The sequence below is a fragment of the Rana temporaria genome, chromosome 12, assembly GCF_905171775.1.
Source record: "Rana temporaria chromosome 12, aRanTem1.1, whole genome shotgun sequence".
Taxonomy (NCBI): Eukaryota; Metazoa; Chordata; class Amphibia; order Anura; family Ranidae; genus Rana; species Rana temporaria.
The window spans coordinates 20,882,999-20,905,014 of record NC_053500.1 but is presented as its reverse complement, the minus strand read 5'-3'; the positions used below and the strand labels follow the sequence as shown (position 1 = coordinate 20,905,014).

The 22,016-nt window shown below is 45.5% G+C and overlaps 1 protein-coding gene across 2 annotated transcripts in view; it reads left to right on the top strand.

The window, feature by feature from the left end:
- Positions 1 to 22,016, top strand: part of CDH4 (cadherin 4) — an 836,782-nt gene that overhangs the window by 10,285 nt on the left and 804,481 nt on the right. For both annotated transcript variants that reach the window (XM_040331280.1, XM_040331281.1), the window contains exon 2: positions 14,836 to 14,947. In XM_040331280.1, coding sequence (XP_040187214.1) covers positions 14,836 to 14,947 — 112 coding nt within the window. The remainder of the gene's footprint in view (positions 1 to 14,835; positions 14,948 to 22,016) is intronic.

Here is a 22,016-nt window from a genome sequence, read left to right as displayed (position 1 = left end):
TTTGGTTGTGATGAAGCACTGCACTTTGGTTGTGATGAGGCACTGCACTTTGGTTGTGATGAGGCACTGCACTTTGGTTGTGATGAAGCACTGCACTTTGGTTGTGATGAAGCACTACACTTTGATTGTGATGAGGCACTGCACTTTGGTTGTGATGAGGCACTACACTTTGATTGTGATGAGGCACTGCACTTTGGTTGTGATGAGGCACTGCACTTTGGTTGTGATGAGGCACTGCACTTTGGTTGTGATGAGGCACTGCACTTTGGTTGAGACGAGGCAGTGCATTTTGCCATATCACATAAGCCATTACGTTTAAAACCTTTCAGATACTGGATGATCACTAGTGCTATGCATACGTACACTGAATTGATTCTGGATAATCCACATAATATAGTTAATTAAATTGCATCCCTATATATATATATATATTTAAAGAACGTGTCTTCAGAGGTCAGTGTGACATTATACCCTGCAGAAAGACCAGGCATGGACAAGCAGATTCCGGACTTTTGTTCGTTTCCTTCAGAAGGCCTGCTACAATCTTGATGTGCATGGAAAGTTTTATCACTTGTCTTCAGTAAACAGAATCATCAAAGTGAAATATTTCAAAGTCTGTAAAGAACACGCTCTTGACCCCTGACCAATTATCTCATGCAATGCTCTAATTGATTTAACTACTTCAGGACCACCACTTTTTTTTTCTCCTCATGAAGCCAAATTTTGTTTTCCTTTTGAAGATATCAGTTTTGCACCAAATAACTTTTCGCCTTTGTAGTCCGCCAACATAAAATCGTTCTTGTTCTTGGAAGTGAGGGGACTTTCATTTGGTAGTAGATTTGAATGCTTCTATTTAAATTAGGCGCGCTCCCGCGCCGGACGTACTGCGCATGCTCCCGTCGCAAATTTCCCGACGTGCTTTGCGCGAAATTACGACGCGCCGACGTTTTGAGAATCGCGACGTCAACAAAGCACTTACGCCGGGAAAAAGAAAAACATTTAAAAAAATTCAAAAGCGACGCGGGAAAGACAGGCATACTTTAACATGGTGGAGTAATTTTCCACCATGTTAAAGGTGCACTATCTTTGCGACGGAAATCTAACACTTGCGACGACATAACGACGGGAAAAATCTTCGTGGATTGCCGTAACTCCTAATTTGCATACCCAACGCTGGTTTACGACGCAAACTCCCCCCAGCGGCGGCCGCGGTACTGCATCCTAAGATCCGACAGTGTAAGTCCATTACACCTGTCGGATCTTCTGCCTATCTATGTGTAACTGATTCTATGAATCGGTCGCATAGATACTCTAAGGCCTGGTACACACGATAGGATTGATCCGCGGATACGATCCGCGGATAAATCCTCTGAGGATTTTGATCCGATGGAGTGTACTCACCATCGGATCGAAAATCCGCGCCAAATTGACACCGCGGTGACGTGTCGCGTCGTCGCCGCGATGATGACGCGGCGACGTGCGCGACGATGTCATATAAGCAATTCCACGCATGCGTCGAATCATTACGACGCATGCGAGGGACGGGTTCGGACGGATCGATCCGGTGAGTCTGCACAGACCACCGGATCGATCCGCTGGAGCCGATTCCAGCGGATAGATTTGTAAGCATGTCTACAAATTTTTATCTGCTGGAAATCGGAAATATCCGCAGATAAATATCAGCTGGAACGTACACACCAGAGGATCTATCCGCTGAAACATATCCGCTGAGATTTTTCAGCGGATGGATCCTCTCGTGTGTACGGAGCCTGAGAGATACGACAGAGTATCTGAGATACTCCGTCGTATCTCCTTTGTGAATCTGGCCCATAAAGCCCCCTTCTGCCCAGACCAATTTTCAGCTTTCAGCGCCTCACTCTTTGAATGACAATTGTGCGGTCATGCAACACTGTACCCAAATGATAGAGCTTTCTTTTGGTGGTTTTTGATCACCTCTGCGGTTTTTAGATTTTGTTAAAAAATGTAAAAGACAGATAAAAAATAAAAAAATACAAAACCGTTTTATAATATGTGATGAGGCTGCACTTATTGGCACTGATAGGCGGCACTGGTGGGCACTGATATGTGGCACTGTGGGCACTGGCAGGCGGTACTGGTGGGCACAGATGAGGCAGATGTGTCTCTTCCTCTTCGGGACCGATGTCCCTTGCACAGAAGCCAGTGATCGGCATGAGGAGAAAAAAAACACGATCACCAAGCTTCTGTTTACATCATGTGATCAGCTGTCAGGTGAGGAGAAACAGGAAATGAGAAACTCAGACAAAGAAAAAAAACATTTAGAAGGGAAATCGAAGGAAAAGGTAAGTGAACCAACAATGCACTAGCTAAAAGTGGTTGTAAACCCAACCACACAACTTGCACCTACAGGGTTAAAGGGTCAGTAAAGGCAGAATATATATATTTTTTAAATAATATGTTATACTTACCTCCACTGTGCAGCTCGTTTTGCACAGAGTGGCCCCTAATCCTGTCTTCTGGGGCCCCTCAGCGGCTGTCTTGGCTCCTCCTCGCAAAAGCTTTCTACCTTCATGCGAGCGAGGATGCATTAAGGTGAAAAAACATTTACCTTTACAACCCCTTTAAGGAGATATTTTCACAAAAACCGGGCACCAATGTTGTGCCGTAGACACCGGCGCAGGCGCACTGAGCGTGCCGTTTTTGTGAATGTCATTTTTGGGGTTAATGCCGTGTTTTCGCGCTTGCGCATGCGCGGGAGTGACGTCATCGTCGCTCCGGCCAGTCACAGCGCCAGAGCGGCGATAACAGGAAGTAGCTACGAGAGGACATGGCGGTGGACGGGACCGAGGAGGACTGTGATCGCAGGTAAGTGCCACATAATGAGCTAGTATGCATAGAATACTAGCTCATTACGCCTTTCTCCTGCAGGTTTTTTTTTTATTGGTAAGGGTTTACTTCCTCTTTAAAATAACCTATTTAGAAAATTTAGAACCTATTTAGAAAATAAAAAAGGAACCTTTACAACCCCTTTAAAATATAAACATCATAGTCTTATGCATACAAAGATGCCACTGATTGTGTTTAGACAACAAGTGTAATAGCAAAGCTATAACTCAAAGTTTCCTTTCAATGTTATGTTACGAAGCACACCACATACAAAAATCATGCACGTATCGGTGTGGATTTACTAAAGGCAAATTCACTGTGCACTTTGCAAGTACAGTTGCACTCATTTTCCCCAGAGCTTAGTAAATGTGAAAAGGCTCTGCTGATTTGCTTCATCCAATCATGTGCAACCAAAACATTTTTATTTTTAATTTTTTTTTACTTGGGTTTGTGTAGAAGGGGCTTTGTTTTTAGTGGGGCTGGCTTTACAATTTAACCGTTTCACAAACATTGAATGGCACAGAACAATCCATGACACTGGCAGGTCTCAGCTTTGCAAAGGGGGCAGTGCATGCCATAAATTCTGCAGGGTGCCCAAACTTTTGCAGACGCCATTTTTTTGTTTTCTGTAATTTTGAAAGTGTAAATGATAGAAATAAAATCTAACTTTTTTTTTTGACATATTATAAGAATGTCTAATCTGTAATTTGATGCTTTTTATAGATTTTTCCATCTTTCCTTGGCTTCGTTATGCACAATAATACAAATTTTTACCTGGGGTGCCCAAACTTTCGATCCCCACTGTATGTGTTTATTTATTTTTGAATTCTTTTTTTTATCAATTATTTCTAGATGATATGCCCTGATCCAATTCTCCACAAGTGCAGTTCTTATTATAGGAATCTGTTGTTGTATGGAGTGACAAGGTTTATCTTTTCCCTGCTCCAAGATGGCAATTGGTGCCTTCAAGAAATCCTGATGACGTCAGGTTTGCCATCGCTGTGATTTCCTATGTAAGCACAACAAGGGAGCATTGTGCTATATAGAGCTCTGTATCTAGAGCCGGGGCCCAGAAGCCATCTATTTAGCTTCCAAGTCTAAGCACATTATCCTGGTTGTCTGACAGCCACTGATTCCAGCCCCCCAGCCTGCCACACCAGCCCCCCCAGCCTGCCACACCAGCCCCCAGCCTGCCACACCAGCCCCCCAGCCTGCCACACCAGCCCCCCAGCCTGCCACACCAGCCCCCCAGCCTGCCACACCAGCACACCAGCCTGCCACACCAGCCCCCCAGCCTGCCACACCAGCCCCCCAGCCTGCCACACCAGCCCCCCAGCCTGCCACACCAGCACACCAGCCTGCCACACCAGCACCCCAGCCTGCCACACCAGCACCCCAGCCTGCCACACCAGCCCCCCAGCCTGCCACACCAGCCCCCCAGCCTGCCACACCAGCCCCCCAGCCTGCCACACCTGCCCCCCAGCCTGCCACACCAGCACACCAGCCTGCCACACCAGCCCCCCAGCCTGCCACACCAGCCCCCCAGCCTGCCACACCAGCCCCCCAGCCTGCCACACCTGCCCCCCAGCCTGCCACACCAGCACACCAGCCTGCCACACCAGCCCCCCAGCCTGCCACACCAGCCCCCCAGCCTGCCACACCAGCCCCCCAGCCTGCCACCCCAGCCCCCCAGCCTGCCACACCAGCCCCCCAGCCTGCCACACCAGCCCCCCCAGCACCCCAGCCTGCCACACCAGCACCCCAGCCTGCCACACCAGCCCCCCAGCCTGCCACACCAGCACCCCAGCCCCCCAGCCTGCCACACCAGCCCCCCAGCCTGCCACCCCAGCCCCCCAGCCTGCCACCCCAGCCCCCCAGCCTGCCACACCAGCCCCACAGCCTGCCACACCAGCACCCCAGCCTGCCACACCAGCCCCCCAGCCTGCCACACCAGCCCCCCAGCCTGCCACACCAGCCCCCCAGCCTGCCACACCAACCCCCCAGCCTGCCACACCATTTTGTTCCCACAAATAGAGCTTTATTTTGGTGGTATTTGATCACCTCTGCGATTTTTATTTTCTTCTAAAAAAAAAAAAAAAAAAATTACCGAAAATTTAGAAAAAAAAAGTTATTTTTTTGTTTCAGTTACAAAACTTTGTAAATAAGTACGTTTTCTCCTTCACTGATGGTACTGCACTGATGGGCACTGATGATGGGCACTAATATGCGGCACTGACAGGTGGCACGGATGGACATAGATAGGCGGCATGGATGGGCACTGATAGGCGGCATGGATGGGCACTGATAGGTGGCACGGATAGGCATAGATGGGCACTGATAGGTGGCACTAATGTACTGTAGTGTGTTGTACTAATGGATGCCAATCAGTGCCAAACAATAATGCCTGCCAATCAGTGATGCCCATTGTGGGCACTGATTGGCATCCATTGTGGGCACTGATTGCCATCCATTATTTCTGTCATTGTCATCCCTGGTGGTCTAGGGTGGCATACCTGTGGTGGGCATCCCTGGTGGTCTAGTGGCATCCCTGCTGGTCCAGTGTGGGCATCCTCCAGGGGGGGGGGGGGCTGCGCTGATAATCGATCAGCGCAACCCCCCCTGTCAGAGGAGCAGCCGATCGGCTCTCCTCTACTCTCGTCTGACAGACGCGAGGGAGGAAAAGCCGATTACCGGCTTTTCCTGTTTACATCGTGATCAGCCGTGATTGGAATCGGAGACTCTTTACCTAAATCGGTGCTGCGGGGTGTCAGACTGACACCCTGCAACAACGATCGCCGCGATGCGCAGCGGCTCAATATCCTGAGGACGTCATATCCAGTCAGGATGTTGAAACCACTTTGCCGCCGTCGTTTTGTTATAGGGTGGGCGGCAAGTGGTTAAACAAAAATCTGCATTTTAGTTAACATTCAATCGGATGATTAAAATAAAAACAGCATCATCTTATTTATTAATAAACTTTCGTGACTCAACTCCATAATAAATAAGATGATGCTAAGTGAGCAGTCCCTATTCCTCTAATGAATCAGCTCCATTATGTGACCGTCTATAGAGTAGAAGGAACGGAGGCACTTAGAGGTTGATCTTTCTAACATACTGTACAAACACATTTACACTCAAAGGTCAGTTAAAGCGACTCTGTCACTGGTATTAAACAAAAATTCTCAAAAACTTACCAACCTAAGCCTGCTGCTGGCTTATGTCACAGACCTGCTTTAGCCTCTGGAAGGATCCCCACAATAATGTCAGGATCTACCTAGGTGCCTGACCGGCAGCTGACTCATTCTCTCACTACATTGCTGAGAGCTTGAGCCAGCTGCTTCTGCCCCCTCCCCAGCTAGCCTCCTGTAAGTGAAGAAGGGGCAGAGCAGAGAGTGGCAATGACATGGCAAAATAGGTTGTATGCAGAGCACACAGCCATTTTGCCTGTGCTAATAAGCACACATTTTGGGGCAGATCCACAAAGCGAGTACGCCGGCGTATCTACTGATACGCCGGCGTACTTTCAAATTTCCCGCGTCGTATCTTTGTTTTGAATCCTCAAAACAAGATACGACGGCATCTGGGTTAGATCCGACAGGCGTACGTCTTCGTACGCCGTCGGATCTAAGATGTAATTCTTCGGCGTCCGCTGGGTGGCGTTCCCGTCGTTTTCCGCATCGAGTATGCAAATGAGCTATTTACGACGATCCACGAACGTACGAGCGGCCGTCGCATGCTTTTACGTCGTCTGTAGTCGGCTTTTTTTGGCGTATAGTTAAAGCTGCTGTTTGGTGGCGTACCCAATGTTAGGTATGGCCGTTGTTCCCGCGTATAATTTAAAAAAATAATTTTGTTTGCGTAAGTCGTCCGTGAATCGGGCTGGACGTAATTTACGTCCACGTCAAAACAATGACGTCATTTAGCGCAATGCACGGCGGGGAAATTTAGGGACGGCGCATGTGCAGTTCATTCGGCGCGGGGACGCGCTTCATTTAAAGGAAACACTCCCCCCTACTCGCCGATTTGAATTAGGCGCCGTTACGCCGCCAGAGATACACTACGCCGCTGTAACTTACGGCGCAAATTCTTTCAGGATTCAAACCAAAAAAAGTAAGTTACGTCGGCGTAGCGTATCTCAGATACGCTGCGCCGGGGCAGATCTTTGTGGATCTGCCCCTTTGTCTTTTTGATATAATGCTTCGGTATTTTTTAGTTTAGCAAAAAATAAAAACCCCAAGAGGTGATTCAAATACGACCAAAAGAAAGCTCTGTTTGTGGGAAGAAAATTATAAAAATTTAGCTTGGGTACAGTGTAGCATGACTGCGCAATTGTCATTCAAAGTGCGAGAGCGCTGAAAGCTAAAAATTGTCCTGAGCAGGAATGGCCTGGTATTGAAGTAGCCATTAATACATGGTCTAGTCTTAGGACCATTTTCTAAATAGTGCTGCACTTTTTTTGCAATCATTATGTTTTTTTACCATTGTCATTGGTTGTGCTAGCTGCTGTTTTAGTTTGAGGACAGCGCGGTATTTACAATTAATTTTACATGGTAATAGTTACCATTGCTCGCCACTCTTTGGCACCCGGACAGCCGCAGTATGGAAAATGCTTTTTGTTATTAAATGCATGGTAATGGAAATGCCGTACGCCTGCCCTTCTGACCACCTTAGAATTGCCGTGTGTTTTGTAATAGCGCATAAGGACATTGAAACGCAATATTTTTTTCCCCCTAAATAAGAGAGCGGAGGCTATTACAGCTAATCAGGGTCATTATACTCTTCACTGTCTGCAGCTACATTTTCTGTCCCCAAAGGCAGATTGAGAGCTGCTACCAAGGAGATAGACTCGGAACAAAAACGCAAGGTCTTCACGAATTTCATCTAAAATTTGGTGAAATCATATCTCCGAGGAAAAGAGACACAATTTTACCTTCAAATAAGCTTCCTTTTATATAGTCTGTTTTTTTAAGAGTAGCTCCAACAACAGCTCCTGTAATTGTACATTTCCACCGGAATATTATAGTATTACCAGCAGTACTCTCCGATCGCACTCTCCGATCGCACTCTCCGATCCCACTCTCCGATCGCACTCTCCGATCGCACTCTCCGATCGCACTCTCCGATCGCACTCTCTGATCACACTCTCCGACCGCACTCTCCGACCGCACTCTCCGGTTACACTCTCAGATCGCACTCTCCAATCGCACTCTCCAATCGCACTCTCCGATCGCACACTCTGATCGCACTCTCCGATCGCACTTTCCGATTACACTTTCCGATCGCACTCTCCGATCGCACTCTCCAATCACACTCTCCGATCACCGATCACACTCTCCGATCACACTCTCCGATCGCACTCTCCGATCGCACTCTCCGATCGCACTCTCCGATCACACTGATTATATGTAAAGAGCATTAGCAGACTAGTCTCGGGAGAGGGGCAGATTTTGCATTTAGCATTTTGTAGCTCTTAATTGTGAGCTTTGCTAAATGATTCAGCATGGCAGTAAGCTGCACAATCTTTGCCATAGGCTTGCCTCCGATGCTGTTTAAATTATAACTTAAGGCAAAATGTATATATTTTTTTTTATTGGATAGAGTGGTGAGTGGTCTCTATTGCGGTCTGTGTCCTCATTAGGGAGATTCCATCTCTCTAATTGTCGTCGAAAATTGAGGGTGAATCCACAATTCTGAGTTATGGCTACCAGACCAGGAATAGAGGACAGATGTTCCTGTGACAACTGTCTCTCACTTTGGAGGGACACATGTTCCTGTGACAACTGTCTCTCACTTTGGAGGGACACATGTTCCTGTGACGACTGTCTCTCACTTTGGAGGGACACATGTTCCTGTGACAACTGTCTCTCACTTTGGAGGGACACATGTTCCTGTGACAACTGTCTCTCACTTTGGAGGGACACATGTTCCTGTGACGACTGTCTCTCACTTTGGAGGGACACATGTTCCTGTGACAACTGTCTCTCACTTTGGAGGGACACATGTTCCTGTGACAACTGTCTCTCACTTTGGAGGGACTCGTGTTCCTGTGACGACTGTCTCTCACTTTGGAGGGACAAATGTTCCTGTGACAACTGTCTCTCACTTTGGAGGGACTCGTGTTCATGTGACAACTGTCTCTCACTTTGGAGGGACTCGTGCTCCTGTGACAACTGTCTCTCACTTTGGAGGGACTCGTGTTCCTGTGACAACTGTCTCTCACTTTGGAGGGACTTGTGTTCCTGTGATGACTGTCTCTCACTTTGGAGGGACTCATGTTCCTGTGACGACTGTCTCTCACTTTGGAGGGACACGTGTTCCTGTGACAACTGTCTCTCACTTTGGAGGGACTCATGTTCCTGTGACGACTGTCTCTCACTTTGGAGGGACACGTGTTCCTGTGACAACTGTCTCTCACTTTGGAGGGACTCATGTTCCTGTGACAACTGTCTCTCACTTTGGAGGGACACATGTTCCTGTGAAGACTGTCTCTCACTTTGGAGGGACTTGTGTTCCTGTGATGACTGTCTCTCACTTTGGAGGGACTCATGTTCCTGTGACGACTGTCTCTCACTTTGGAGGGACACGTGTTCCTGTGACAACTGTCTCTCACTTTGGAGGGACTCGTGTTCCTGTGACAACTGTCTCTCACTTTGGAGGGACTCGTGTTCCTGTGACAACTGTCTCTCACTTTGGAGGGACACGTGTTCCTGTGACAACTGTCTCTCACTTTGGAGGGACACATGTTCCTGTGACAACTGTCTCTCACTTTGGAGGGACACATGTTCCTGTGACGACTGTCTCTCACTTTGGAGGGACACATGTTCCTGTGACAACTGTCTCTCACTTTGGAGGGACACATGTTCCTGTGACAACTGTCTCTCACTTTGGAGGGACACATGTTCCTGTGACGACTGTCTCTCACTTTGGAGGGACTCATGTTCCTGTGATGACTGACTCTCCCTTTGGAGGGACTCATGTTCCTGTAACAACTGTCTCTCACTTTGGAGGGACTTGTGTTCCTGTGACAACTGTCTCTCACTTTGGACGGACTTGTGTTCCTGTGACAACTGTCTCTCACTTTGGACGGACTTGTGTTCCTGTGACAACTGTCTCTCACTTTGGAGGGACACATGTTCCTGTGACAACTGTCTCTCACTTTGGAGGGACTCGTGTTCCTGTGATGACTGTCTCTCACTTTGGAGGGACTTGTGTTCCTGTGACAACTGTCTCTCACTTTGGAGGGACTCATGTTCCTGTGACGACTGTCTCTCACTTTGGAGGGACACATGTTCCTGTGACGACTGTCTCTCACTTTGGAGGGACACATGTTCCTGTGACGACTGTCTCTCACTTTGGAGGGACACATGTTCCTGTGACGACTGTCTCTCACTTTGGAGGGACTCATGTTCCTGTGACAACTGTCTCTCACTTTGGAGGGACACATGTTCCTGTGACGACTGTCTCTCACTTTGGAGGGACACATGTTCCTGTGACAACTGTCTCTCACTTTGGAGGGACACATGTTCCTGTGACGACTGTCTCTCACTTTGGAGGGACTCATGTTCCTGTGATGACTGACTCTCCCTTTGGAGGGACTCATGTTCCTGTAACAACTGTCTCTCACTTTGGAGGGACTTGTGTTCCTGTGACAACTGTCTCTCACTTTGGACGGACTTGTGTTCCTGTGACAACTGTCTCTCACTTTGGAGGGACTCGTGTTCTTGTGACAACTGTCTCTCACTTTGGAGGGACTTGTGTTCCTGTGACAACTGTCTCTCACTTTGGAGGGACACATGTTCCTGTGACAACTGTCTCTCACTTTGGAGGGACACGTGTTCCTGTGACAACTGTCTCTCAATTTGGAGGGACACATGTTCCTGTGACAACTGTTTCTCACTTTGGAGGGACTCGTGTTCCTGTGACAACTGTCTCTCACTTTGGAGGGACACATGTTCCTGTGACAACTGTCTCTCACTTTGGAGGGACACATGTTCCTGTGACAACTGTCTCTCACTTTGGAGGGACTCGTGTTCCTGTGACAACTGTCTCTCACTTTGGAGGGACTCGTGTTCCTGTGACAACTGTCTCTCACTTTGGAGGGACACATGTTCCTGTGACGACTGTCTCTCACTTTGGAGGGACTCGTGTTCCTGTGACAACTGTCTCTCCCTTTGGAGGGACTCGTGTTCCTGTGACAACTGTCTCTCACTTTGGAGGGACTCGTGTTCCTGTAACAACTGTCTCTCACTTTTTTTCCATTATTATCGACCAATCTTAATAAAAGCACAAATTCCCAACAGAAGGATGTAGTAGTCATCTTGGAACATGAAGTTAGTTTAAAATTATTTACTATAAAGTAAAATCTGTTTTCTTTTCACAGCAAATAAACTGACAGCTGGAAGTAAAAGCCGCTGCCAATGCTGCTTTCGTTACCAGCGGCCAGGGAGCTCAGCTATGGAGACACTGATTGTAACTGCTAAAGTCCAACGTGGTCCTTCCACCTTCCACATCTCCATTGGCCTCACTGACCGAGGGGGAGATTTACTAAAACTGGAGAGTGCAAAATCTGCGAAGAAACCAATCATCTTCCATGTTTTTCTTTGGTCAAAGCTTAATTGAAGAAGCTGAAGTTAATTGAGTTTCATGCACCACTGCACCAGATTTTGCACTCTCCGGTTTTAGTAAATTAACCCCTAATAATGCTTGAGGGGGTACAAGTGTTACCTCTGTGTGATGCCAATTTGTATTGCTTTGTTTACTTGATTTAAAGGGAAACTGCACTTTCATTGTATTATTATTTACTAAACCCCTGTCAGTTTCTTGTACCTGTCCATGACCCAGCGAGATCTTGGCTGTGAGGTGTCATTGGCGTTGCAGAGCTGCTTGTCAACATCTTCTGAGAAGGGCATGTGCCTGGCGAAGCTGTGGCATTATAAATGAGAAATCTAGACAGTGTGTGTGTAAAAAAAAAGTTTCAGCACTACGGAGAACTCCAGATAGCAAGATTGCCAGGCAGGTTATAACCTATTTGACAGCTTACTGTAAATGTGACATTTGAATTCCCAATTCCAGATTATTAGCAACTTCTAACTAACCACTGGTATGACAAAGAACACAAGACTATCCAAATGCCGATTTTATCTGAAGCCACAGGCACATGATGATCCTTCTCTTTTCTTCTGTTTATTTCCCAGGTCCTTCTTCAGGTGTCCACATCACTGTCTGCTTGATGTGGACACTTCCATAGGCGTGCGCACAGGGTGTGCCAGGTGTGCCCAGGCACACCCTAATCACCCTGTGCAGCACAGATTTGCCCTGTGGCCTTGCCCCCATCCCCTTCACTCCACAACGCTGCTGGCTTCCCTCCTCTCCTCTCCTGTCAGCTGTTGCTGCCGGGATGTTTTAGGATGAGTGGGGGAAGGGGCCATTAAATATGTAATTTACCATTCCCTTTCTGAATGAACATTGAGAGTGATCAGCAGAGTGTACCCAATCACAGATCACTATAGTAAGCAAGATGTCCTGAATGGAAGTGATTCATTGTGCGTTACTGTTTTTTCTCTCTTTGCAAGCCAGTCTGCCTAGAGTGGGAATAATCTGGGCTTTGCGTACTGTACCTTACCCTGTAACTGTTTCCATCTCGGCATGTACTCAGCAAGAGTGCTTATTGCATTGTCTAACACACATATGTTTATAAAAAAGACTGTACATATCAGGTGTAAATACATGACACAGCAAGCACATTGAGACTCCATGCACACTGGGCTTAAAAAAAAAATTCTGTTCTCCTGGGAGTAAAATACGCTCATATAGACGAGTTTAGAAGAGTTTTACGTTTTTTCAGCCAGTAGGCTCCAATCAAACGTGACCCAGAAGGTTTTATTTTTCCTGCAACTAAACGTTGAGCTTTAAAATTTGCCTGTAAACATCCTAATATACATGGACACATAAGGCCACACACAATCGGATTTTCCAAAAACAATTGTGTGATGACAAGGTTTTTGTCAGATATTCCGACCCTTTGTACGCTACATTGGACAATTGTTGTCGGAATTTCTGACAACAAATGTTGGATAGCATGTATTTCAAATTTTCCGACAACAAATGTGTGCCGTCGGATTATCTGATCATGTGTACACAAGTCCGTCGGAATAAAATCCAAAGTACAGTAGCAGAAGTTGCCCAAAGAGTGGCACTAAAGAGCTGAAAAGCCACGAAAGCCTCGTACACACGATCGGATTTCCATCGGACAAATCCGTGGAATTTTGTGTGAAGGGCGTTGGCCGTGAACTTGTTCTGCATACAGACGGCAGAACTTTTTCAGCCAACATACACTAAACTGCAATTTAGCGCCACCCTTTCGGCAACTTGTGCTAATTTTGTGCTATGGTTAGCATTGGTTCGGAGCATGCATGTTTGTACTTTTTATTCCAACGGACTTGTGCACACATTTGTTGTCGGAAAATTTGAGAGCATGACAACAATTGTCAAATGGAGCGTTCAATCAGTCAGATTATCTGACAAAACACGTCCATCACACAATTGTTGTCGGAAAATCCGATCATGTGTACAGACTTGAAGTTTTGTGTATGTTGGCTGAAAAAAATCTGCCGTCTGTATGCAGAACAAGTTCACGCCCCTTCGGACAAAATTCCAATGGAAATCTGATCGTGTGTACGGGGCTTTAGAACACAAACTCCTAAACACCAACTGTCTTGAAATAGCTGTGCATTTACCCTTGGTGCATTGCCATTTGTAACCCCAGTGATAGTGTCCGCATTACTTTTATCTGTTGATATTATCATCTGTTGATGTGTGTGGTCACTATACAGTAGGTTCATGGTGTTTCTGGTGGCCTAATTCTCAACATTGGAACCTGTGGCCCTTCAGACAAAATTACACGGATTTGTCTGATGGAAATCCAATTGTGTGTATGAGGCTTTAGGATAACATTGAGTTGCTTCTACAAGTAGAACACCAAAACTTCTGTTTTTTTAAATGGATGTAAACCCTCTATACACCCAGTGAAGTGATTAGCCTCATATGATACACAGAGATTAAACAAATCTCCCTACATAAGTTTTATATGTATATCTGCTGTCTTCACATTTATATACTGTTTAGAAAGTTGAGATCGTGTTAGGAGATGTTCTCTTCCTGGTTAACACAGAGTGTGATGTCTGGGCATACAGCCAAGATAGCCAACATTGCTGATTGGAGGAAAGACACACACCCCCTCTCATCATAGGCAGAGACTCTCAGAGCTGTTTTGTAATAGGAGCTGCTCTCTGCTAATCTATTTTAGCAACCTTCTTTGACAAAAGATTCAGACTGCTTTTGTCTAAAAAGTCCAAAAATATGTTCTCAGGCTGATAACAGAGGAACAGGTCAGAAGAGAGCTATAAGACTTAGCTCATTGAAAAGAGATAACAAAATACTGCATATATATGCAGGGCAGGACCTAGGGTGGTGGGGGCCCCTGGGCTTGAATGTTGATTGTGAAGGGCCCCCTGGAGCCGAGAAGCGGGGGGGAGTTGTTGAGCAGGGGGTGCCGCCGAGATCGAAGCTGATCTAAGTTGTTGAGACGGGGGGGTTGCTGCCGAGATCGAAGCTGATCGAAGTTGTTGAGCGGGGGGGCTGCCACCGATCCGAGTTGTTGTAGAACGGGGGGAAGGGGACTTCTTACCTCTTCATCCGCAGCGGCATGGCTCTTCCTGCTTCCTCCTCCCGGGGGCCCCCTATTGGGCGGGGCCCATGGGCTTGAGCCCAGTCAAGCCCAATGGTAAGTCCGGCCCTGTATATATGTGCCCAGCTCAAATTTCATGAATCAGTGTGCATGGAGCCTCCAAGGTGAAAGCCACCTTAGATGTTACTTCCACCCAAAGGTTAGGATAATATCTCACAATGTGTAGTCACTAAATATGCTCTATGGATTCTTTGTGGTTGAGCGTTGTGTTGCTTTCTCTACAGGCATACATTGGGAATGGTACTGCACAGCAAAGTTGTACACCGGGCTTCTCAGAACAAGGCTACACCGCTCACGTATCACCAAACATCAAAGAGGGACAGAGACTACTAAAAGGTAAGTGCACGTTTCTCTAGACTCGCCGATTTTTCCGATTTCAGGACAATTTATGAAATGAATTTGTAGCATGGATGATTCATACCGCGAGTCGTCTTTTTCCCTGGCAGAATGTGCTTCTTAAGGGAGCAGTTTGAACATTGCTCTATACAAATCTTCCACAATGCATCTCCCGTGATTCCAGCATCTTGTGTCTCCGCTGGTATTTAATATCTTTCCACCAGACGGTTTAATGTAGGAGGGGTGGGGGGAGCAGCTGCAGAATACTCCGCTGACTGATTCCCTTCGTGTCGTGAAATGGATATTATAGATGCTCAGAGAAATCTTTACTGTAGGAAATTTTAGGAGTATTGATCTTTATTTCTCGGATAACGCCTAATATTTATTGCCGAGGATTATTTTTGTAACAGTCTAATGGCGTTTTTTTTTTACTTCCCATGTATGTTGTGAACTTGTTGGAGCCGGACGCCCACAACCCTTTTACACCGAGGCTTTAGCAAGTTTCAGTTTCTTTGTAGCAAAGCAGGCGGGAACAGACGCAGGGGGTCCACGTTGTGCTTTTTTTTCCCTGTAGTTTCCATTCAGTGTGTTTGTTATGTGTTCATTGCCAGCATACTGACTGTTCTGTGAAGTCTGCAGTTCAGAAATAAATAGAGCAGGCAAGCCGGTAGCTCATTGCGTTGGTATTGTGGTCAGGCCAGACTACGTGTTTCGCCCTTGTGTCATATCGTTAGGGCAGACAAAGCCCCACAGCGCTAACCATGTAATCTTTGGCTAATCCACAATACAAAGCTATTGATCCTCTCTGTTGTCTCCTCCATTCATTGCTATTCTGCTGAAGTCTTTTTCTGGAGATGTGGCAGCAGCAGGTGTGAGACTCCAGGATTGAGCGCCAGACAGGTACATTGCCATTGACTCTTCCTCAGACATGTGTATTTTGTACTGTTTTGTGAACTGCATCCCATGAAATGTTTTAAGACACACGATCGAATATTCCGACAACGATTGTGTGATAGAAGGGTTTTGTCGCATAGTCCAACCATCTGTATGCTCCATCGGACAATTGTTGTCGGAATTTACGACAACAAATGTTGGATGGTCATGCTCTCAGATTATCCGACAACAAATGTGTCCCGTCGGACTAAAATCCAAAGTACAAAAACACATGTTTAAAACATAAAGTGTAGCGCTAATTATAAGTGAGATAAAGGATTGGGTATATTAATAATTAACCAATCATTGAAAAGTGTCCGTATGAAACACATTAAAGTAGTCCATAAAAAACTGTGAAAAAATTAATAATAAATGAATCCTCAAAATTCAGTTCACAGTGGATAAATGTGCAAAATAAACTTCAATAAAGAAATGGTAATAAATCTTCATAGGTAAAAAAGATGTATAAATCCAGCACCGAAATGAATGGAGGCTTACCAGAAGCTGTGGACCCAGAATAGGCATATACCTAGTGGGTCATTTGCGCTTTAAAGTTGATGATACCAGCGAGGAGGTGAAGTCCAACACAGGATCAGGTGAAAGTCAGTTCAGAAGCACCTTGTATTAGGTTGTAGACTTGGGTCCATATGGAGGTTCAGACACTCAATACAACGGAAGTTAGAAAAAAGAAGGCAAAAATGCACATAGTGTAAATCCGTTTAAAAGTTTACTTGATAGCAAAATCAAAAAATGGGTTACACTCACATTTTCAGCATTGGTAACAGGCATGTAACAAAGAGCAGTATTGTCAGCAAATTCCCGACATGTTTCAATCTAAACGATCATCATCTGGGGTGCTGTTTCCCACCAATGCTTACCATAAGACAACATTAGCAGAAGTTGCCCAAAGGTTGACACTAAGGAGCAGAGAAACCCCGTAGTTTCATGAATGTTGGCTGAAAATGTTCTGCCAACGCCCTTCGGACAAAATTCCACAGCTTTGTCCGAAGGAAATCCAGTGAAGGGATTGGCAGAGAGGAATGAAGAAAAAACTATCCGCACTCCGGTCGTTGCTCTTTAAAAAAATCTTTGTTTTTATTGAGAAGCCACAGTGAACAAATGCAAGTAAAAGCAGTTGACGCGTTTCAGCCTATAAGGCCTTAGTCATAATGACCATAACTGGCAGCGAGGAACAGCCGTCACGGATCGGTTAGTGAGGTGTATTAGTCTAGCAGCATAATTCATAATAGACTGAGGACCCTTAAATCCTTTGTGTGCATGGACACATTGGCCAACATGGAGGGGCGTTTAGAGACAGGGAAAAAAAGATTTGAGAGGCCTCTAGGAGCAACTGAAAAAATGTCCAGGGTGCATGAGGCCTTATTATATAAATGTGCTTATATAAGATGAGGTCATGATAGGGAAAATAAAAGTGTGGCCATTGACTGTAAAGAGAAAATTCTCCTGTTCATTTCTGCAGCCTACTTTGCTAATAGTAGGGGGTAATGGCTTGGTTCAATGTAGAATGGACATACCGGGGCAGATCCACATACCTCTGCGCCGGGCGCAGTGTATCTAAGATACGCTATGCCGCTGTAACTTACTTCTGTTTGGTTTGAATCTTCAACGAATTTGCGCCGTAAGTTACGGCGGCGTAGTGTATCTGTTGGGCGCGGAATTCAAATGGAAGTGATGGGGGCGTGTTTTATGTTAATACGTTGTGACCCGACGTAAAGAAACGTTTTTTTTTAACTGCGCATGCGCCGTCCCTGGGGGTATCCCAGTGCGCATGCTCGAAATTAAACCGGAACCAGCCAATGCTTACGACGGTGACGTCATTCTACGCAAATTCCTATTCGCGAACGACTTACGCAAACGACGCAAAAAATTCAAAATTGTACGCGGGAAGGATGGCCATACTTAACATCGAGTACACCTCAGAACAGCAGCTTTAACTATACGCCGGAAAAAAGCCGAACGCAAACGACGGAAAAAAATGCGCCGGGCCGACGTACATTCGTGGATCGCCGTAAATAGCTAATTTGCATACTCAACGTGGATTTAGACGGAAACGCCACCTAGCGGCCGCCGAAAAATTGCATCTAAGATCCGAAAGCGTACGAAGACGTACGCTTGTCGGATCAAGCCGCGATGCCGTCGTATCTTGTTTTGAGGATTCAAAACAAAGATACGACGCAGGAATTTTTAAATTACGCCGGCGTATCAATAGATACGCCGGCGTTATTTCTTTGTGGATCTGCCCCACCGTGTGTTCCTTCCAGAAAACGGTATGTTGTGGAAGTTTAGAAACTAATACTGTCCTGGAGGGAACAAAATCACAAGATGTGGGTGCATCGGCCTTTTCATAATATAAGTGGGTTGCCATAGCTGACCTCCTTATGAAAATGTTTCTTGATGGGCTGTCATGCTGATCATTTTGGCTTCATTTTTTTGCAAGTCATTTTTTGGATTTCATCCTCCAGTGAGTATTCTCTGCTGTCTGCGATGCATTGATCTCCCCATCCATGACAGCCATGGTCCTGCTGTGAGCTTAACTTTGTGGAAACTCCCTCTACATTGCACAGTCCATTTATTCCTATGAAGAATCCACGTGAGGGCTATAGACACAATAATGTGGCTGCAGCTAGCCCACTGTTGTAATAGTTGGTGAGTGCTCTATAGAGGGCTATTCAGAAGCTTAGCACCAAGCCCTGACTGACACAACCGTGCCATGATCATGGAAAAACTGCCCACCAGGGTTTATTAATGCAAAAATACACAGTGGGGAAAAAAACCTTGCAATGATTTACCCAAAAATCAACTTGGTCACAGTATACACTTGTATTTAAAGTGGAGGTTCCATCAAAAAAACAATTTTGCTTTAAACTGTAGCTTACGACTAAAAAAGAAAAAAAAAAGATTTTTTTTTTTTTACTCATCTGGAAATGCCTGTTGCTATGCGGTCCCACGAAATCTGCCTTTGGAATCACCTAGGATCCTGACATCATCTCCCTCTAATGCTCCTGGGAAATGTGTGTCATCATTTCCCAGGATGCAGTGCGCTGTCCAATTATCACTCCCCATCCAAGACTTCCAGGAAGTAAGTGCTTGTGGGCTTCACAATGCCCACAAGCAAAATGACAACGGTGTAGATATAGTTTTATAAACTATCTTTTTTGAATATCTATGCAGATTTTTACACACTGATCACCGGCCCAGTGTCCCCACACAGTGTAAATACACAAAGTCCCCAAAATAGTGTCCCCACACAAGTCCCCACACAGTAAAAACACCTGTCCCCCACATATGTGACAGTAAAATCACATGTCCCAATGATCATCTGCACACATATGTCCGTGATCATCTGCGCACATCTGTACATGATCATCTGCGCACATCTGTACATGATCATCTGCGCACATCTGTACATGATCATCTGCGCACATCTGTACATGATCATCTGCGCATATATGTCCATGATCATCTGCGCACATCTGTACATGATCATCTGCGCACATCTGTACATGATCATCTGCGCACATCTGTACATGATCATCTGCGCACATCTGTACATGATCATCTGCGCATATATGTCCATGATTATCTGCGCACATCTGTACATGATCATCTGCGTACATCTGTCCATGATCACACACAAACCAAATATTATACACTTAATAAGATTTTTCTTACCAAAGACATGTAGCAGAATATAAAACAGAGTTGTGAATAAATACCACCAAAAGAAAGCTCTATTTGTGTGAACAAAATGATAAAAATGTAATTTGGTTACAGCGTAGCATGACTGCGCAATTGTCATTGAAAGTGCGAGAGCGCTGAAAGCTGAAAATTGCCCTGGTCCAGGAAGGGGGTGAAAATGACCCGTATAAGTGGTTAAGGGAGAATTATGGGGAAAAAAAAAAAAAGATTTGTTAAACCCAAACGTGCTTTTTCTACCACTATTTTTCCTTTATATTGTCTTCTGGCATTTACAAATGCTGCCATTTAGAAATTGGATGAAAGGTTCAGCACTGGGAAACACTTTTTGAAGGATAAATCGTGCATTTGATATATAACTATATAGATCAGACCAAAATGAGGGGCAAATGAGGAGGAAAGAGGGACAGAGGGGCATTGCTCCAAATCGGGGACATTTCTCCAAATCAGGGACAGTTGGTTCCCTATGCTGATAGTGAATATGAACTCCAATTGCACACAAAAACACAAAAAATCCAGTTATCAATAAAAGATAAATGATTATATTTTACAGATAACTAACATAAGTACTTAGATGTGTCTTGACTGAGATTCATTTTCTGTAATCCCTTCTGCGGCAGAGCTCAGACTGGGGAAAAAAAGGAGCAGCACAGTGAGTCAATGAGGGTCTACTGCATTGCACAGTGCTGTTTACCCAACACTGGAAGCTTCCCGACTGGAGAAAAGGAAAGCGACAACTTCATAAGTTTGCTGCTGATACCCCATTATGCTTAGCTACATTGCAGTGGAGAGAGACATCCAGGACCTGGCTATGTTGGCTGCCTGGGGTACCTGGATCTCTTTTTATGAAATTCAACTGTGTATTTAGCAGTTTGCTGGGAGTTATCCTTTCAAGTGTGAATATCCCTATGTATAGTTTTCTCGTTTTCTTTTAATAACCCCCCCATCAGTTCTGCTCACTATGTCAAATACTTACCTTCAGCTTCCATCCAACAATGTTCATTGTGTGCAGACACAAATTCCAAGTAACCACTACTGCTCTCCAGTAGGAATGAATGGGGCCACAGCATGCAGGCACAGTATGAAGTAGACCAGGGGTGCCCAACCTTTTGAAGAGCGAGGGCCACTTAAGCAACTTGGTAACCATTCGAGGGCCACTATGAGCGGAGCGGGCGGAAGACAGGTCACGCCTACTCTATAGGCCCTCCTATCCGCCCAGATGAAAGGGGATGAATTCTCTTCTGTTTTTCGGATTGGAGGTAGGTGGGCATAAGCAGACATCTGTCGCTCTATAGAGGTGAATTGAGGGTCCCATTTGGTTGGGCCGATCTTGTGAAAAGGGCCTAAGACTGCTTTCACACTGATGTGCTGTGGTATACCCACACCGTGGGTGCAGTGTAGTGCACCTGTGTCTATCCTGCGGGTTAGCTGAACTTTGCCATAGACTCCACTTGTGGCAAAAGCCGGCACTGTAGAGGAAGCATCGGCTTATGGGGCTCTGCTCTGCAGCCGCTTTCTTCCCCTAGCACCAGCTTCATTCACAACACTGATACTGTGGTATGGCTGGTCAGGAACCTGCGATCTGGGCTTGCCAACCCTCCATTCCAGAGAAGGAGGTCGTGGGCCACATCAGAGAGCTCCGCGGGCCACTGGTTGGCCACCCCTGAAGTAGACACTCTATACCAGTGATGGCGAACCTTGGCACTCCAGATGTTTTGGAACTACATTTCCCATGATGCTCATCTACAATGCAGAGTGCATTTGCATCATGGGAAATGTAGTTCCAAAACATCTAGGGTGCCAAGGTTCACCATCACTGCTCTAGTGAAATAAGATGTGTGGTTGTGCACAGGGGGGTGCACAGTGAGGATCACTGGATTGGGGATACATGTATTTCATCTACAGTAAATCTCTGACGTTTTCCAATATCCTTTAGGACCAACGTAAGTGTTTTTATTTTTTTATTCTGCAAACTGACCATATAAATAGAGAAATATGTACAATATAAATTGCTTTCATGCCTCCTACTTTATATAGTGCTTTAAAATCTGGCCAGCTGTGCCCACCATAAATTGCTCTTATCCATGGCTTTAAAAAAAAAAAAAAAAAAGGAAAAGAATTGTACAATTAGGTGTACTGTACAAAGATCAGCTCTGAGATTAATAGGCCAGTTTTTGAATGTTTCTTAAATATAATTTGTCTATTGAGACAAGGAGAACATCTGTTTTAGCAAATGGACCAAATCCCAGAGGACCGCAATGCTGAGTTTAGTATTTTATTTTCCTTATTACAGGAATGCACACACATGGGCTCATCTAAAAAAAAAAACGTAGAAAATGGAAAGCTGTGCAGTTGTCTTTGATGATCAATGAGTTTTTTTTTTTTGTTTTTTTGCAATCTCAAGCAGGATAATGACCGC